At 36.9% G+C, this 19,553-nt stretch overlaps 3 protein-coding genes across 3 annotated transcripts; 1 reads left to right on the top strand and 2 right to left on the bottom strand.

Annotated features, from left to right (window-relative positions):
- The first annotated feature begins 2,855 nt into the window (after positions 1-2,855).
- On the top strand, positions 2,856-11,157 carry LOC136387940 (olfactory receptor 5L1-like). Its single transcript, XM_066360043.1, has 3 exons — positions 2,856-2,874; positions 5,775-6,749; positions 11,107-11,157. Exons 2-3 carry the CDS (start codon positions 5,826-5,828, stop codon positions 11,155-11,157), a joined length of 975 nt encoding a protein of 324 aa, XP_066216140.1. The 5' UTR covers positions 2,856-2,874; positions 5,775-5,825.
- Positions 11,158-11,291: 134 nt separating this feature from the next.
- LOC136388661 (olfactory receptor 5W2-like) lies at positions 11,292-12,259 on the bottom strand. Its single transcript, XM_066360483.1, has one exon. It carries the CDS (start codon positions 12,257-12,259, stop codon positions 11,321-11,323), a length of 939 nt encoding a protein of 312 aa, XP_066216580.1. The 3' UTR covers positions 11,292-11,320.
- Positions 12,260-18,088: 5,829 nt separating this feature from the next.
- Positions 18,089-19,027, bottom strand: LOC136388660 (olfactory receptor 5AR1-like). The gene has a single exon (XM_066360482.1). The coding sequence runs from the start codon at positions 19,025-19,027 to the stop codon at positions 18,089-18,091; it is 939 nt and encodes a 312-aa protein (XP_066216579.1).
- Positions 19,028-19,553: the final 526 nt, after the last annotated feature.

Here is a 19,553-nt window from a genome sequence, read left to right as displayed (position 1 = left end):
CCACCTGTGAGGTCCTGGGTTCAATCTCCAGTCAGGTCATGTTTGAAAAGCAATGAGTACAGAACCAAATGGAACAACTCGGTAGATCAGTGAGTTGATGCTTCTCTCTCTCTCTCTCCCTTTCTCCTTCTCTCTTTGAAGTCAATGGAAAAAATTTAAAAAAAAGAGCAAGAGAAATTATAAAATAATTTGAATTGAATGCAAGTAAAACCTAATCTACAACATTTTTTTTTTTTTTTACGTAGACAGAGGGAGAGACTCAGAGACAGGGACAGACAGACAGGAATGGAGAGATGAGAAGCATCAATCATTAGTTTTTCGTTGCGCATTGCAACACCTTAGTTGTTCATTGATTGCTTTCTCATATGTGCCTTGACCGCGGGCCTTCAGCAGACCGAGTAACCCCTTGCTGGAGCCAGCGACCTTGGGCTCAAGCTGGTGAGCCTTGCTTAAACCAGGTGAGCCCACACTCAAGCTGGCGACCTCGGGGTCTCGAACCTGGGTCTTCCGCATCCCAGTCTGACACTCTATCCACTGCGCCACTGCCTGGTCAAGCTCTACAACCTTTTAAAAGATGCATTTTATAATCATAGATTACATCTTTTAAAATGTGTATAATTTTGTTAACCAGTGTTACTCCAATAAATTCAATAAAAAAGGGAAAATACATTTTGAAAGAGGAAAATTTAGAGCTTTGAAAGAAAAGAAATATTTCGAAATTAGAACCTTAGATTTCATATTTAGAGACTACAATAACAAAGAACTAAAAACAATCAAATGAACGACAACAAAAATCAAATAAAAGGACGGATATAATAAAGACTAGAATATAACCCAATAATACAAAGGTGAAAAACAATATAAAATCAATAAATGTAAATTTTGAAAAGATCAATAAAATGGACAACAATTTATCTGAATTTACAGAGAAAATGAGATGACATACTAAGTAACGTGATCAGGGAAGACAGACCTTGTAGATATTGAAATGATTTTAATAAATATTGTAAACAAGTTATGCCAACTAATTAGTCAACTTAGATGATAAGAACAAATACCTAAAATGATAGATTTACCAAAAACTGACAGTAGAAGAAACAGAAAATCTAAACAAATGTATAACAAGAAAATAAATTTGATTTATAATTAAAATATTCTATCATCTTATCAACATCCAACACAGATGACTTCACTGGTTAGTTTAACTAAACATATTTATTAGAAATAATAGGAATTGTTGTTTAACTCATGTCAAAAATGGAGGAGATCTCTTTCCAATTCATGTTATTTAGCAAGTGTTAACCTGATACCAAAGTAAAAAAAAAAATACAAGGAAAGACAACACAACATAACATCTTTTGCAATTGTAGATAAAGAATGCTTAAAAAGTTATCAAATAAATCTGATAATACACACTAAATATTATAAAAGAATAATAAATCACTACCCACACACACACCACCACCACCAGCCCTAATAATTGAATACATCACAGTCACAGGATATACAGTAAAATAGAAAAACAATTTTATTTTTATATAGTTGCAAAATATCTGAATGTGAAATTAAGAAAACAACTTGATTAATAATGACATGAACGAAAACTTAGAAATAAATTTAACAAAAGAATAATTAAAATCCAAAATTGCAAAACATGGTGTTTGTCCTTGTATAAGGTAGACGTATAAATAAATGTAATAGCATTGATAATTACAAAATAAACAGATTAAAAGTTGATTGATTTTTAACACAGCTATCAAGGCTATTAAATGGGAAAGGACCCTCTTTTCAATAAATGATAAAAAGCAATTGATTATTCATATAAAAAAGGTTGAACTGAAACCTAGACTTCACATCATATATAAACATTAACTCAATATGGGCCATGGATATAAACTTAAGAGCAAAAAGCACCGATATATCTCAGGTGAAAGGTTTATGTTCATAATATATATATAAAGGACATTTACAAGTAGAGCATAGGGAGTCAAATAGATAAAATATTTGCATGGACATTTCACCAAAGAAGAGTGAGTTTAAGGTGCCTCAACTACAAGAGAAACAGAAAAATTAAAAATTGAAGACAGCCTTCAAAACAACAGTAGTCCAAGTTATTTCTGCTTCGACCTATACTTTTATATTCATGAAAGTAGTACATGGGATATGAGTTGGTGAGGGTTTCTTTTTAGTTGTGAAGGATGTTTGATTTTTCAGTCCATTCAAATTATAATGCAGTGCATGTACCTCTACCATCTCCTTTGTAAGACAGACCTAGAGATAGCATTTTTTCCCTGATGGTTATCATGATGATTACATAATTTAATATTATCTAATATTTAGAATAGGTTCTAACACATAACAAGGGCCTGAGAAGTGTGGACTATTAATAGCTATCTAACCAGCAGGTTATCTCCTTCCCAGTATTTGAAGGGATTCTGATGTGGCTTTAGTCACTGTTCCTTGCTGGAGTTGAGGGGATTTTGTAATATTATAAGAAAGAAGGAATTGATAAAAATATACATGTTATTTTATTATGGAAATGTGATCTGTGACCCACATATATGCCAGTAGGATGGAATGCCATATAGCACCATGAAATGTGGAGGGAGAGATGTTTGGTTTTGAACAACTGTTTCTCAAATTAAAACATTAAAAAAAATTCTTGATGATATTCTATAGAGATTAATTATGTGTTTTATACCTCATATAGTATTAGTTCGGTTTTACTTTATTTTTTTAGCATTAGAGATTAATAATTGACTTGGAACTTAGGGGACCCGTTCCCCAGGGGATAAAATTAGAGTATAAGTCTCTAGCTGTGCACCATATTCATCCTACCTATTCAGCACCACAGAGGAACTGCCTGTCACTCAGGTTTGTGAGCTACAACTAGGCTCTGGTTACTTGGAAATGGAAATGGCTATATTTATCCAGAAAACAATTATTTAAATATACGTTTAAATCATATGTCTTCTTTTCTTTTAAATTATCGTTTATTGATTGTTTTAGAGAAAAAGAAGGGGGTGAAGAAATATCAATTTGTTGTTCCACTTATCTATGCATTCATTGATTCATTTTTGACTGTAGCTTGACCAAGGATAAAACCTGCAACCTTGGTATATCAGGACACCATGTTAACCAACTGAGGACCTGGCCAGGTCACTCATGTGTCTTCTAATTAGAGAATGATTTAATTAACCATATTCCTGTGCACTTACTGTTTCAAATGTTTTTTGTCTTTCAGTATTGAGAGACAGTAGATGGTAAAATTAGAATAATTTCCTGTGGAACACCAGATGTTGATGTAAACAAATAATAGTCTCTCTCTCTCTCTCTCATTTCTTTCTACCTTTCTTCACACCAATTTTTGTCATGGTATCTAGCTCTCTTACTGTCACCCTAATTCTGAGGGTTAAATTTATGAGCCCATTAGTTGGTCATGGGAATCAGGACATGTAGACTTTCTCTGTTGAGTAAATAAGATGAATTACTTTGGTTTGTTTGGATTTATTATAAAATTGTCTCTTATTATCAGCCTAAAACGTTAAAAAGAAGTGTTTCCAAGTTGATTTTTCTGTATTAACTCTGAATGGGCAAATAATTCAGTTTTTCTGAGTTAAGTAATAAGAAAACTATGGCTTCAGCAGGTGATTTGTTTTTAATTCTTTAAAATTTCATTACATATATATTTATGACATCATGAGTATACTCCTCTAAGAATGAGGGCAGAGAATACAATTTCTCACATTCCTTATGTCTTTCCTTTTCTTTATATCCCTGCCCCCACAAATGCACAGCTTCCCTCATTATCAACTTCCCCTACAAGAGCGGTACCTTTATTAGAATTGATGAACCTGCATTGACACATTATTATCACCCAAGGTCCATAGTCCACCTCAGGGCTCACTCTTGCTGTTGTACATTTCATGTCTTTGGACAAATGTATGATGACTTTTATCCACCATTATTGTATCATATAGAGTGGTTTCACTGCCCTTAATATTCTCTATACTTCACCTGTTTATAGCTCTTTCCTCCCAACTTCTGATGCAATTGATCTTTTTACTGTTTCCACAGTTCTGCCTTTTCCTGAAGATCATATAGTTGGAATCTTAGAGTATGTAGCCATTCCAGATTTGCTTCTTTCACTTAGAAATGTGCATTTAAGTTTCTTGCTTGTCTTTTCATGGCTTGAGAGCTTATTTCTGTCAGTGCTGAATCTTATTATCTGGATGGACCACAATGTATTGTATATTAATATTCTTTAAAGACAGATATGATTGGTAAATCAGACTTATAGAATATACAGTGTAATTACTTCCCCCAGCCAACTACAGAGATAAGTTCATGAGTTCTAACTTACCTTTTTCTCTATGTGGTTAAAAGATTTATCTTTTAGGGTATGTAATCAAATTGAAGTGATAACATAAGGTATTTCTACCAAATACACTCATACCTCAACATATGTCTTTTTTTTTTTTTCTTAAGCTGGAAACCGGGAGAGACAGTCAGACAGACTCCCGCATGCGCCCTACCGGGATCCACCCAGTACGCCCACCAGGGGGCGACGCTCTGCCCACCAGGGGGCGAAGCTCTGCCCCTCTGGGGTGTTGCTCTTTTGTGACCAGGGCCACTCTAGAGCCTGGGGCAGAGGCCAAGAAGTCATCCCCAGCGTCCGGGCCATCTTTGCTCCAATGGAGCCTGGCTTCAGGAGGGGAAGAGAGAGACAGAGAGGAAGGAGAAGGGGAGGGGTGGAGAAGCAGATGGGCGCTTCTCCTGTGTGCCCTGGCCGGGAATCGAACCCGGGACTTCTGCACGCCAGGCCGATGCTCTACCACTGAGCCAACCGGCCAGGGCCTCAACATATATCTTTTATTTAATACACATATATACCAAATGTACTAGTTATTTAAAAGAAAATTATCTTCTCAAAATTATTTCAAATAACAAAACTTTCTGCCTTATATATATGATAATATACCATAGTCTAACAACTGCTCTAGTTTTTCTCATTGTGAATATTATAAACAATGCTGTAATGTTACTTTGGATACAGTTTTCCACAATTTGTGAATGTAACTAAACATTTCTAATAACAACTTACTAGGAAAAACCTCATAAATATATCAGATAGCTTTTATTATTGTCAGAGGTAAGGATATATGTTGTCAAATTGTTTTCTAGAAAAATTTTTACAAGAGTTGTATCTTTCTGATTCATTTTAATATTGATCAATAGTATTCTAATCAATTAAGTCACTTAATTTGACAAGTAGAAATGATGATGGACTATAGTATATATTTAAAATATTTTTTTTTATTGTGTTATTCTAAATTTAAAGAGTACTGATGAGCCACTAATCTCAAAGAGATCTGTCACTCTTCCCAGTGAGAAAACTGTACAGGACCCCACCAGCTGAAATTTTAGACTGACCTAAAAAATTAGTGTATGCAGGATCACAGTAACTGAACAGAATGTGTTACATTTTTCTGGGACAGGAGTTGATCTCATGTGGCTACAAAGTATATCACTGGATCTATTTTAAAGTCCATCAAAAACACTTATGTTAATTAACTAACTCAATTTATTGTGTTAGATAACAGGAATCATACATGTTTCTGCTAATACTTTAACTTTGGTCAGTGGGATCTGCTGACACACTGTACATTTAGAATTGTTTTCTAATTGTATTTCAAATACACAGTAACATCAGTATGAATGTTTCCCTTAAGTTAACATAAATGTGCCGTTTTTTCCTCTTATTCCCATTTCAGAACACACACAAAACATATCTTTTGTTTTTCTAAACTTGACATGTGGTGGCAATGGGGGAGGAGAACTGCACCACTGTGACAGAGTTCATCCTTCTTGGATTATCAGATGTCCCTGAGTTGAAAGTCTTTCTCTCCCTGCTGTTCCTTCTCATATATGGAGTCACATTTTTGGCCAACCTGGGCATGATCGTACTGATTCACATCGGCTCTCGACTTCACACCCCCATGTACTTTTTTCTCAGTCACCTGTCCTTTGTGGATTTCTGCTACTCTACGGTCATAGTGCCAAAGATGCTGTTCAATATCTTCAGCAAGGATAAGACCATCTCCTTCCTCGGATGCATGATACAATTCTACATGTTTTGCACATGTGCAATCACTGATGTGTTTCTGCTGGCCATGATGGCCTATGACCGCTTCTTGGCCATATGTAGCCCACTGCTGTACATGGTGACCATGTCCCGGAAACTCCAAATACTGCTGGTCTCTGGCTGCTACGTCTGTGGGACTGTGTGTTCTCTGATCCACTTGTGTTTAGCTCTTGAGATTCCATCCTACAGATCAAATGTGATTAACCATTTCTTTTGTGATCTACCCCCGATTCTTAATCTTGCCTGCTATGATGTTTCCTTAAATGAACTAATGGTATTCACTGTGGCCACTTTCAATGAGATCATCACCATTGTGATCATCTTTACCTCCTACTTGTTTATTCTCATCACCATCCTCAGGATGCGCTCTGCAGAGGGAAGGCGCAAAGCCTTCTCCACCTGTGCCTCCCATCTCACAGCTATTGTTGTCTTAGAGGGAACGGTCCTTTTCACGTACTGCCGGCCCAGTTCTTTCAACAGCGTGGATACTGACAAGGTGGCTTCAGTGTTTTACACAGTAGTGATCCCCATGCTGAACCCCCTGATCTACAGCTTGAGGAACAAAGACGTGAAAGAAGCTCTCAAGAAAGTGTTGGGGTCCAAATTCACTCTTTGACATGCTCTTTTCTTAGCTAGATTTAGTGTTTCATTAGATACTTTAAAGAGGGCTTACTGGGGTGCATGTTAAGAAAAAGTAAAATTGGGAAGGATTTTACATGCTAGGGATCTATGCATGATTTTCTGTGTTCCATGTTTCTGTCATATTATAGCCACTTGACCTTCCCATCTGACTGTGGTCACTATTAGCATGGTACACTCATCTGTATTTTTTTGCATCCCAGCACTGGTCATGCAGTGGATATTAACAAAGTGACTTTGTATATATTGATAATGCCTATATTGAACCCCCTAATTTAGAGTCTAAGGCAGTGGGTTTCAAAGTGTGCACCAGGGAGTACTAGTGTGCCTTAGAAGATTTCCAGATGCACCCTATGGTATTACAGAGAAATATGTGCCTGTTGGGGACCAAAAAACCAACAGGGTTTTTGGAGTTTAGATTTTTGGGGAACAGAGGGGTGATGAATTGGCTGTAAGCTGACAGTCTGCCCAACCCCCCCCACCTCACTTGCCTGATTAGGTTGCAAAAGGCTGTTAAGCTGTGGTGCTGGATTGTTTACACTACCCCCCATATTCCCTGGAAAGACTGGAGGCAAGTTTCTTCTGTCCTTTGGTGTAAAGTTAAGATGATATGTATGGTGGGGTTTTCTTCATTCAACACAATTAAGTCTATAAAGAGAGGAATTCTTCAATGTATTGATGAGGAAATGAAAGTTTGCTTTTCAAATATATGCCAAACATTGAAGAAATTGCTAGGACACATCAGGCTCATGTTTCTCATAAACACAAGAAAGAAAAAACTTAACACATTTGCACCAGGACCTGCTGAATTTACTAAATCTTACTAAGAATGTGTCTATATATATAAAAAGATAACTTTTTGTTGTTTTTAAATTTTTTTTTTTTCATTTTTCTGAAGCTGGAAACAGGGAGAGACAGTCAGACAGAGTCCCACATGCGCCCGACTGGGATCCACCTGGCACGCCCACCAGGGGGCGACGCTCTGCCCACCAGGGGGCGATGCTCTACCCATCCTGGGCGTCGCCATGTTGCGACCAGAGCCACTCTAGCGCTTGAGGCAGAGGCCACAGAGCCATCCCCAGCGCCCGGGCCATCTTTGCTCCAATGGAGCCTTGGCTGCGGGAGGGGAAGAGAGAGACAGAGAGGAAAGCGCGGCAGAGGGGTGGAGAAGCAAATGGGCGCTTCTCCTGTGTGCCCTGGCCGGAATCGAACCTGGGTCCTCCGCATGCTAGGCCGACGCTCTACCGCTGAGCCAACCGGCCAGGGCCGTTTTTAAATTTTTAACCCCTCTTTTTATGAATTCTGAAAAGCATAACTAAAAATGTAACATCAAAATGTTTTTTTAAATGTTTTTTAATGTCAGAATAAATTTAATTTTGTGTTTATTTTGTTTAATTACCATAAAAGAACTCTTGGACTTTATATTTTTTCTTTAATATTTGACTTAATTTTATTATAACATATTTCTCAGAAAATTGTATATAGTGTGCCTACAATTATTTGTATTATTATAAATGTGCCCGACTTCAAAAGTTTGAAAACCACTGGTCTAAGGAATAAATATGTCAAAATGTTTTTGGGAAAGTCACTAGTCAAAAAGGTCTTTTTTTATAATTTTATTAATTTTAATGGGGTGACGTTAATAAATCAGGGTATATATGTTCAAAGAAAACACCTCCAGGTTATCTTATCATTCAATTATGTTGCATACCCATCACCCAAAGTCAAATTGTACTCCCTCACCTTCTATCTGGTTTTCTTTGTGCCCCTCCCCTCCCTTCTCTCCCTTCCTCTCCTCCCTCCCCCCCTCCCTGGTAACCACCACACTCTTGTCCATGTCTCTTAGTCTCGTTTTTATGTCACATCTATGTATGAAATCATGCAGTTCTTAGTTTTTTCTGATTTACTTATTTCACTCTGTATAATGTTGTCAAGATCCAAAATATACAAAGAACTCATAAAACTCAACAACAAACAAGCAAACAATCCAATAAAAAAATGGGAAGAGGACATGAACAGACACTTCTCCCAGGAAGAAATACAAATGGCCAACAGATATATGAAAAGATGCTCATCTTCATTAGTTATTAGAGAAATGCAAGTCAAAACTACAATAAGATACCACCTCACACCTGTTGGACTAGCTGTTATCAACATGACAGGTAATAGCAAGTGTTGGAGAGGCTGTGGAGAAAAAGGAACCCTCATCCACTGTTGGTGGGAATGTAAAGTAATACAACCATTATGGAAGAAAATATGGTTGTTTCTCAAAAAACTAAAAATAGAACTACCATATAACCTAGCAATCCCTCTACTGGGTATATATCCCTAAAACTCAAAAACATTGGTAGGTAAAGACACATGCAGCCCCATATTCATTGCAGCATTGTTACAGTGGCCAAGACATGGAAACAACCAAAAAGCCCTTCTATAGATGACTGGATAAAGAAGATGTGGTACATATATACTATGGATTAAAAAGGTCTTTCTTAAGGATGAAATGGGACCTGACCTCTTTTCAGAAATGTCTATTTTTTGATGTTTGGTTCCAACTGTGGAAAACTCAGTTTAATATGAATTTCCCCAAATCTATGGGTAATCAAAATAAAGCATGATACCATGGACAATACCTTCTTTTCTTTCAGCCCCAGGAGTAGAAGGATTGATAGGGAGTTAATTGGCTAAGGGCACAGAGCTGACAAGTAAATAATATATCAATAGAATTATGAAGTCAGGTCAGTTTCACTTCAGTCTAGTTTTTATCTTCAGCACTGTCCCTTCATTATAAGTTTCTTAAGATGAATAATAACAATAACAATAAAAAACCCTGCTATCCTAACCATCTGTAAAGGCTATTAAGTTAAAGTAATTAGAAAATATTATGAAATACTTTTATCTTAAATATCTGTTCAAAAAGTAATGCAAGACTAGTAACTTGGTGAAAATTTCATGTTTTAAATGTGTTGTTTTATTGTCATGCTCTTTTGAAGTATAAAATAGCTCATTAATGCAGGAAGATCTCAGATTAGAGAAGAGGTTTTAAATTAAAAAACTTGTATAACACATTACTCTGTCCACCTGCAAGCTGAAAAGAGTATTTCCATGTTTGTTTTTTTGACAAAAGTCTAAAATAAAATGATTATTCGTGAAAAACTGAATTTGTGTTGTTTTTCATACCTGGATAATGAATTGATTGCAGTGCAAACAACATATGAAATTTATTAGTTTTTGGATAGGTATGGATTGCCTAGTATGCACCTATTAAGCCATGACCACTATTAAAATTTTGTTTAAAATATGGTTCCAGTTTTTTTCCACAGATACACAGAAAGTGAATATAAATATTTAAACAATGGAATGCTGATGTAAATATGTAAGTACCATCTCATTATTTGTTTTTATTCTATTAAAACGTTAAGTTAATAAGGCTACCTTTTAACTTAAACTGTATCTATTGGGAATTTCAGCTCTTTCATTTTGTTTTGACTAGTGTAATGCTATAAACACAGCAAGGGAAGTCCTTCTCTCCTTGGCCCGCCGTGGAAAAGCCCAGGTCCTTGATCCCCAAGTCCCATTTATGCAGTTTCTCTGCAGGTGTCAATAGCACCACGTCTGTTCTCCAGGGTGAGGGCAGGGAGGGACTCCTCATCTGGTGTGAAGACTGTGATGTGTAACATAAACCTAGAGCTGCTAATCTGGGGACATCTGCTGATATAACTGGGCTGGAACGGTTGAAAATGGAGGAGCCAAGATGATTTTTACATCAAATATATCTTTTGCATGATTGTTATCACAGCCAATGACAGAAGAAAAGTACAGAACAGATTTTATCTAAGATGAAGATACTAGAGTCTAAATTAAACCAGAGAATTCCTTTTTACATCATATTTTAACCTACACCCATTGGTTGACTTAACAAATATCGTGAATGGCTGAACATCACTTACAGTGAAGGAGAAATGATGGTGAACAATGTAGGCAAGGGCTGTAGCTTTAGAGAACTTGGACTAGAGGGCCGGAGGTCTCTGTTTTATTTTTATTTATTTATTTGTTAATTTAATTTATTTATTTATTAGTTATATCCCTTTAAGTGCAAGGATAGAACACTTATAGGGTGATACAGGTACATAGGAAAGAGACAAACACACCTAATTTAACCCACCGACCTCCCCTCTGAGTGAGGCAGTTTATTAACTCCATATACATGAAGGCATCCTAAGGACAGGGTTGAATCGACATGAAGGTGTGGTTGCTGTTTGCTTGTCTCACTGGAACATACTCCTGAACAGATCAGAATATGTGAAAGGACCCTTTCTGACAACAAAGTGAACCTTTTACTCTATTACTTTACCTTATTTTGGAGAAAAAACTAAGATCAATAATTAATTCTCCTTACACTCATTTTAGGCACAAAGGGAAGAAATATGAAATATTCAGCAGTCTGTGCTGGTGAGACTATATAGGACCTAAGTCACAGTACGTGAACTTCAGCACTGAGAATCTTTGACAAAATACTTTGGAGTGTAAAACACAGTCTCACTCAGAACATAATTTAGTGCCAACTGCTTTTTTCAGGGCACCTTTCACATCCTTATTCCTTAAGCTGTAGATCAGTGGGTTTAACATGGGGATGACAACGGTGTAGAAAACAGAGGCCATTTTGTCAGTGTCCATGGAGTAACTGGAGCTGGGACGGAAATACATGAACAAGAGTGTCCCAAAGAGTATAGCCACAGCAGTTAAGTGGGAGGCACAGGTAGAGAAGGCTTTGCGTCTCCCCTTGGCTGAGTTCATTCTAAGGATGGTGGTTATGATGAAGCTGTAGGAGAGGAGAATCGTGAGGATGCTGGACCCCACAACACATCCAATGAACGTGAACATCACTATCTCATTGATGGTTGTGTCTGAGGAGGAGAGGGCTAATAAGGGTGGGATATCACAGAAAAAGTGTTTGATGATATTGGAATTGCAGAATGACAATCGAAATGTGCAACAGGTATGGATTGCTGAATCCGCCAAGCCTGTGATGTAGGCAATAGTCACGAACTGGGCACTGATGCTCCAGGACATGACAGTTGTATAAAGAAGAGGATTGCAAATGGCTACGAAACGGTCATAGGCCATGATGGCCAACATGAGACATTCTACATCTGCAAAGGCACCAAAAAGATACATCTGAATGGCACATAAATGATATGGAATCCTCTTTTGCACGGATAAGAAATCGACCAGCATCTTGGGAGAGACCGTGGATGAGTAGCAGACATCACAGAAAGACAGACTGCTCAGGAAATAGTACATGGGCGTGTGGAGTCTGGGGTCCAGGTTGATGAGCAGGATCATGCCTAGGTTGGCGATCACAGTGATGCCATAAACCAGCAGGAAGAGCACAAAGAGCCCTTGCTGCACATCCTGTCTGCCAGAAAGTCCTAAGAGTATGAAGTCAGTGAACACAGTGCAGTTCTCACCAGCCATCAGTCAGGTCTGGGGGCCCCTGGGTGTGGAGGAAGGAAATGGAGGTGGGTTGATTGACATCATATTACTATTTTAATATTTAACTATTGATTCAGTTTTTCTGTAATTAGAAAAAGAGGTAAACAGTAAGTCTGCTTTAGTTAAAATCACTCTTCTGGAAATACATTTAATTTCTATAAATTGATGAGCTGAAAATGCTAATAATATTGCCTATATCTGTATAGCACTGTATAGTTTATAGTGCACTTTCATTCAAAATAAATCATGGTAATTTCACTAAAACCTATGTAGTACTTGTGATAATTTATGCCACTTTTATAGTACATTAAGAAATTGATGTCCTTCTTGGAAATAGTTCTTAGAATTAGTTGGTCCAGATAACCCACATATTCTGACAAGATTGCTTTTGTTTTTAATGTTATAGAAATGTTATATCCTGTAACAGAGATGTGTAGTGAGTAAGAGATGCAGATAATGAATATATTTCTTTGTTATTCCCTCATCAGCCAGACTTGTGAAGCAGGCAGAGCTCTTACAAGTTTCTAGATATAAAATTTCTCTGATATCCCATGAACCCCTCAGGTCCTATCTAGCCTCAAACACAAGGGACAGAGATAGTGTGTGATTTACGACCCACTGAAGCAGTGAGGGTGGTACTTTCTAGGGGAGAAGTTTGAATGGTCTCCATGAGTGATATGTTAGAGTTTACATGAAAGGATGTCTCAGAGCTAACCATGCCTTTTTGACAGCTGCTGTTCAGGAGAGACTGTGAAAAGCTTTTGGGATGCTACTAGTACAGGTGACTGAGAGGAAAAAAACAGAACTGTATGAGTTCTTCAACTCTAATCTACTAGAATTCCCATAGTGTATTCGCCAACAGATCAGATCAGTAAGCCACATTTGAAAATGCTCATTGGTCCAGTGTCTCATTACCCCAGAAATATTCATGTCTAAAGTAAAATTCCATCACATGTTTCTAGAAATTGTAATATTATTTTGTTGTTTTCATTGCTTCTCATTGAACATCTTCAAATTCTGCCTCCCTTCTGTGGTGTTGATGGTTTTTGGGAGATCAATGGAATTCTATGTCTCACTGCTGCATCTTACCCAATCAGTTATGTTGTATATAATATCATACATGACTTCCTTGGTTCTGTGGGAATATAAAGAAAGGGTAATTAAGGGTAGATGAAAGACAGAAAGAGAATATATTATATAAATAACAATCTGGAGATCAATGTGCAGAATCCCAAATCTTAGCCTAAACTCTTCTTAGATGAATCATCAAAACAGGTTTTTGATGGAAAAATGAATATATTTTATAAAATATACAAACCTATAGGTTAGAATTGTAAAGTAATAAAAAATGTTCTACCACGCCCCCATCCAAGCTTCCATTTTATTATATTTCTTGCTATCTAAGAATATGTAATTAATTAAAATAAAAAATATATCAGTATCTACATGGCTTTCTGGTGTCAATGGTGCCCCTAAGCATAATAATAAGTGAACAACTGTCTGCTTATAAACTCTTTCTTCCAAAAAATGGTTGTCTGATCCTGAGACATGGACTATTATCATATAAGTAGATGACAATGCTACCAAAGAAAACCAGGTTTAGTCAAGATTCCCTGATGCATGACACAGGAAAAAAAGAGACTGTGTGTTGCTAAAAATACCTCTGTTTTATGTGCAAGGCAGTATTTTAGCAAAATAAAAGATAATTTAATTAAATATTCTATGACTATTGAATGTTTTACTAATTTCACTAGTATATCTTGTAGACATATTCTATAAAATAAACTGCTAAATATTAAAATATTTTACTAATTGAATATATTGGGATGATACTGGGTTACAAAACCATACAGATTTTAAGTGCACAAATCAATACAACACCATCTACCCACTGCATTGTGTGTCCTCTGCCCCATGCAACGTTTCTTTCCTTCCCCACCTCCCTGCCTCCCTGCCCCCTGCCTCCCCAACTCCCTGCCTCCCCGCCTCCCTGCCTCCTGCCTCCACATAGCCGACTCTCCTCTCTCTCTCTGGCTATCAACACACTGTTGTCTGTGTCTGTGGAACAGCTGTCAATCTGTTCCATGTGTCCGTGCCTCTGTCTCTATTTTGTTCATCATTTTATTTTGTTCATTGGATTACAGAAATAACTGAGATCATATGATATTTGTCTTTTTCAAACTGGCTTATTTCACTTAGCATAAAAATTAATAATGAATCTACAGTCTGTTAGTAATTCTTATTATAGAACCATTTAAAGTTATATATATATATACCCCTTTGTATATTTTTAAGTCATTTAAAGAAAAGCAAGTGAATTTTCAGAATGTAATGTCCCTGCACCAAACCCTGAACAACAACAAAATAAACATTTCAGAGACAGTCCTTGAGCTTTGACAATAATAAATGTCCAATGTGGAAGGTAGTTTTGAATGTTTTCACCAAAGAAAAAGACTTGATTTTACCACTGCCCACGGCACTGCAGATCAGCGAACAGACGGAAATGTTTGCGAGACTGCTCTGGGGTCCGGCGGCGTAGTGCGTGCTGACACTGAACCACGCCGGACGGAACTGTTACGCCGCTTACCTCTCAGGTCCGTGGCAGCATTTACAACCCATTTGTTTGACTGACCTTTGCCAAAGGACAGGTAGATCCCTTTTCAATCCAAAGAGATGTGACACAAAGAAGTGAAACCAAAATATGTGAAAACTTACATGTCTTTTTTATTTTAAGCTGTCTTTTCCATTGAAATGAACATAAATACAAGAAAAATAAGTGTCCTCGAGATATCGAGGATCCTGCCTTGTTTCTGTGCATGGGTATGTTTATGTGTGTCTGTGGATATATGAAAATTTGAATATGGGTAGCGGTCTAATTTTTATTGTTTCTAGACTTAAAAACTATGGTATGAATGAACATATATGGATAGTTCTTAATGTTTTATCTCTATTATTATTTGAAAAAGACAAGGGCAAATCTTAAATCTACATGTGCAATATCTTTTGCAGAGTAGTAAAGAGTAATGGTTTACTTTTCAACCTTGATTAAAATGTAAATCAGATATTTAATTTTTATATACAACTGACAAATGAAATCAGGCAAATTAACACAGATCTAACAAGGAAATATCATTGTTTAGCTATTAGATTGAAAAGTCTATTTAACTGAGTAAGCAAATATAAAATGATTCATTAACAAAATTATTAATTCTTGATTCTTCATTTTTCTAAGAGTAAGCTTTTTCTTCCCCCTCTGTTCTTTTTAAGCCATTTAGAAACCTACCTGAAATGTGCAAGTCTTTCTATCCTTATCTCTGGTACATGAACAATAGGCAGGTTGCATTTTATTTCTACCCAGTGACCTTTGGGATTTAAATCTCTAAAACCTCTGCTTGCATCCATTCTTCTGTTTTGAGAACATCATTAATTAGATTCTGGTTCTGTTTCCCCCTGGGAGTGCTGCAACAACTTGAGCAAAGGCTGAACGTTATTTCTTCACTCTTTTTACTAAATTGATCAATGTCAGAAATTTACCAGAATTTATTTCAATGCTGTGCTTCCATGGTTACCACAGTCTCTACCCTCCTCCATGAAACCAGATGTCTAATGAAACTGAAGTAGATCCTTTACTTAATGTTTTTTCCCCTTTGCATTATTCATCCCCTTTTCTCCATTTCTGAAACAGCTTCTTCTTATTTATTTTCATTTTTTATTTACACAACATATTTATTACCATAGTATCTGTTAGCAAAAATAGCATAAAAATTAAAACCTAAAGTCTAATCAAAAATATATATAAAAATTAAGTTGGATTGCCTATAATATATATTTAATGTACTTCTCCTTGTTACTGAATTTATTGCGGTGACACTGGTTAACCAAATTAGTCAGGTTTTGGGTGCACAATTCTACAATACATCATCTGTATACTTTGTGGGTTCAACACCCCAAGTCAATTCTTTGTCCATCACCATTTATTTTCCCCTCCCCACTGCCCTCCCCACCGGCAATCACCACACTGTTGCTAGTGTCCATGTCTTTTTCTTTTTTGCCTTTATTGACCTATCCCCCCACTCCCCTCACCTAGTCCCCTAATCCCCCACCCACTGCACTCCCTCACAGCTAGGAATCTGTCTCAATTTATGGTAATCCTTTTATTCGTCACTGTCTGATTTCTTTCCTGGAAGTAGATATTAACCACTCTCATTGCAATGATTTTTTTAAAATGTTGAAGGTGTGGGAAGCATTTCTCTCCTGTTTTCTTTGACTGGCCTAATAATTAAATCAACATTAAAACAAATTAACAGGAGAAAAAACATTAAATTTAAAATTTTTAATATTTAATTTTGCATGTGTGCGATCCCCACACCAAATATGAGAGTCAAAAAGTGACCAAAGGAGGCAGCTTATATATATTTTGACGAGAAAACAGTATATGTGTGAAGGATGGAAGACTTGAGAGGACAGAGGGGTTTGAGTTTGGGTCAGTGAAGAAGTGACAAGTCTTGTTTGTAGGCTCTAAATTCCCTGTCTCTGGTGATAAGAGAGTAAATGTAAATCATTGCCAATTGATATTAATGTGAATACTGTTGTTCTGTTTTTCTATTAAATACTGTTCTTAATAACTGTTCCTTTACAACTTAAACTTTATAAATTGGGCATCTCGGCTTTTAAAAAAATAATAATTTTATCTACTATAATGCTATAAGAACCTCAAAGGAGATGGAGTCCTTTTTTACAATAACATAGAGAATATCTCTCTATTTACCCCCAACCTCCATTTTTGCTGCTTCTGTACACTTGTCAATAGGACCTTATCTGTTCTTCAGAATGAGGGGAGGAAGAGAGCTCCACAGGTTGATTTGAAGATTAATGGGTGCAATACAAAGCTAGAGCTGCTGATCCCGGGGGTGTCTGCTTCCGCAACTGGGGCAGAGGAAGAAGGAATAGAGGATCCGACAAGTTCTCTACATCCAGAGATCCCTGTCCCCGGTACCTATCCCTCATAGGCCAAAAGAAGAAGTTCAGATAGCTTTGTGTAAGATGACATTCTGAAATAAAATAAAACACAATCATTATTTTTTAAATTTACATAGGCTCTAAAGTAAAATAAAATAAAAAGATTTTTTTTGAAGAAGAATAGACCAAGCCTCAAATACATTAATTTTGTAGGGGACAGTCATTCATTTATTCAATAAATGTTTTTAAATATCATACAGAAGCTGAACAGTGTTAATAGATAGCAAGGTAGAAATATTGTGAACAAGACAGAAATGAGACCCACATTTATAGACTATGAGTTAGAGCAGCAGCTTTTTAATTAATTTATTCATTCATTTACTACTTCCATATTTCTGTGATGTTGGATTATTCATAGGCTAATACTGGTACGTGGGAAGAATATGAACAAACCTGATATAATTCACTAACAATACATTCTGTTTGAACAAATTTATTAAACTCATTAAAAAAATGGAATCATAGAAGAATAAGTTAACTAGACAGTGGTGCAGGGGTCGCTTTGCCCAGGGTATCTTACTGGGGCCCACCCATGAAGAGAGAGGAGCTGTATAAAAAGACCCGACCATTTTTTTTTTTGCAAGTGAACTTATTAATACTCTTTCTGGTTTAGAAAGAAGATTCATGTCAATAATGACCGCTCTTTACATTCCACTTAGGTTCAATGAGAAGCAGTGAAAACCATCTAGAGGCTGTATTGGTGAAATTATAGGAAACTATGTCTAAGTACCTGAACATTAGCTCCCTGAACCTTTCAGTAAATAAAGGTACTTTGGGGTAAAAAACACAGTTTCAGTCAGAACATAATTTAGTCCCAATTGTTTTTTTCAGGGCGCCTTTCACATCCTTATTCCTTAAGCTGTAGATCAGTGGGTTCAGCATAGGGATGAAAACTGTGTAAAACACAGAGGCTATTTTGTCCGTGTCCATAGAGTAAATTGAACTGGACCGAATATACATGAAAATTAATGTCCCGTGAAATATAGCCACAGCAGTTAAGTGGGAGGCACAGGTGGAGAAGGCTTTGCGTCTCCTCTCGGCCGAGTTCATTCTAAGGACGGTGGTTATGATGTAGCTGTAGGAGAGGAGGACAGTGACCATACTGCATCCTATTACACAGCTACTGGAAATGAGCAGCGTTATTTCACTGATGCTTGTATCCGAGGAGGAGAGGGCTAGTAAGGGTGGGACGTCACAGAAAAAGTGATTGATGATATTGGAATTGCAGAATGACAGTGTAACTGTGCAAGAGATGAAGATTGTCATGTCCACCAAACTTTCAATGTACACAATAGCCAAAAGCTGGAGACACTTCCTATTGGACATGGCAGTTGGGTAAAGAAGTGAGTTGCAAAAGGCTACATAGCAGTCATACGCCATGGCAGCCAACATAAGACATTCCACATCTGCAAAGATCCCAAAAAAGAACATCTGAATGAAGCATAAATGATATGGAATCCTCTTCTGTTCAGATAAGAAGTCGGCCAGCATCCTGGGAGAGACCGTGGAGGAGTTGCAGACATCACAGAAAGACAGACTGCTCAGTAAATAGTACATGGGCGTGTGGAGTCTGGGGTCCAGGTTGATGAGCAGGATCATGCCTAGGTTGGCGATCACAGTGATGCCATAAACCAGCAGGAAGAGCACAAAGAGCCCCTGCTGCACATCCTGTCTGCCAGAAAGTCCTAAGAGTATGAAGTCAGTGAACACAGTGCAGTTCTCACCAGTCATCCCTCAGGTCTGGGGGCCCCTGGGTGTGGAGGAAGGAAGTGACAATGGAGTATTAACATCATCTTACTATCTTAAGTCTGGTCTTGTCTATTTTTCAGTAACTTGTAAAAGAGAGAAACAGTGGTAAATCTTGTGTTCAGGTAAAATGAGTCTTCTGGAAATATATGTAAGTTAACAGAAATCGGTAAAGTGATAATGATAACAGTATAGCTTACATATGTGTGACATACTCTCATCTAAGGCAAATGATGTGATTTCCATATCATCCAGTGTAGGGTTATGGGTATTTTTCTACTTCTATTTTATAGATTAAAAAATTGATGTCTTTAGAATTGAAGAAGTTGTTCTTACATTTAGTTGATTTAGATATCAATGCCTCCTGATAGATCGTTGTTGTTGTTTTAAAAACTTGGTAGAAATATTGTTTTCTCTGTAACAGAGAAGAAATATTAATTGAGAGGTGCAGGTATTGAGTATATTCTTTTTTTTTTTTACAGTATCCAAAATTGTAGAGTAGGTAGAGCTA

This window comes from Saccopteryx leptura, chromosome 1 (assembly GCF_036850995.1).
Source record: "Saccopteryx leptura isolate mSacLep1 chromosome 1, mSacLep1_pri_phased_curated, whole genome shotgun sequence".
NCBI lineage: Eukaryota > Metazoa > Chordata > Mammalia > Chiroptera > Emballonuridae > Saccopteryx > Saccopteryx leptura.
This window is presented reverse-complemented; position numbering and strand designations above follow the sequence as displayed.

Bases quoted from the DNA above. Each gene is read 5' to 3' on its own strand.
- LOC136387940 (XM_066360043.1), top strand. From the start codon at position 5,826: ATGGGGGAGGAGAACTGCACCACTGTGACAGAGTTCATCCTTCTTGGA. The intron at 6,750-11,106 runs TTCACTCTTTGA...CTTTCTGACAAC, and splicing joins AGAAAGTGTTGGGGTCCAAA to AAAGTGAACCTTTTACTCTA.
- LOC136388660 (XM_066360482.1), bottom strand. From the start codon at position 19,027: ATGACTGGTGAGAACTGCACTGTGTTCACTGACTTCATACTCTTAGGA.
- LOC136388661 (XM_066360483.1), bottom strand. From the start codon at position 12,259: ATGGCTGGTGAGAACTGCACTGTGTTCACTGACTTCATACTCTTAGGA.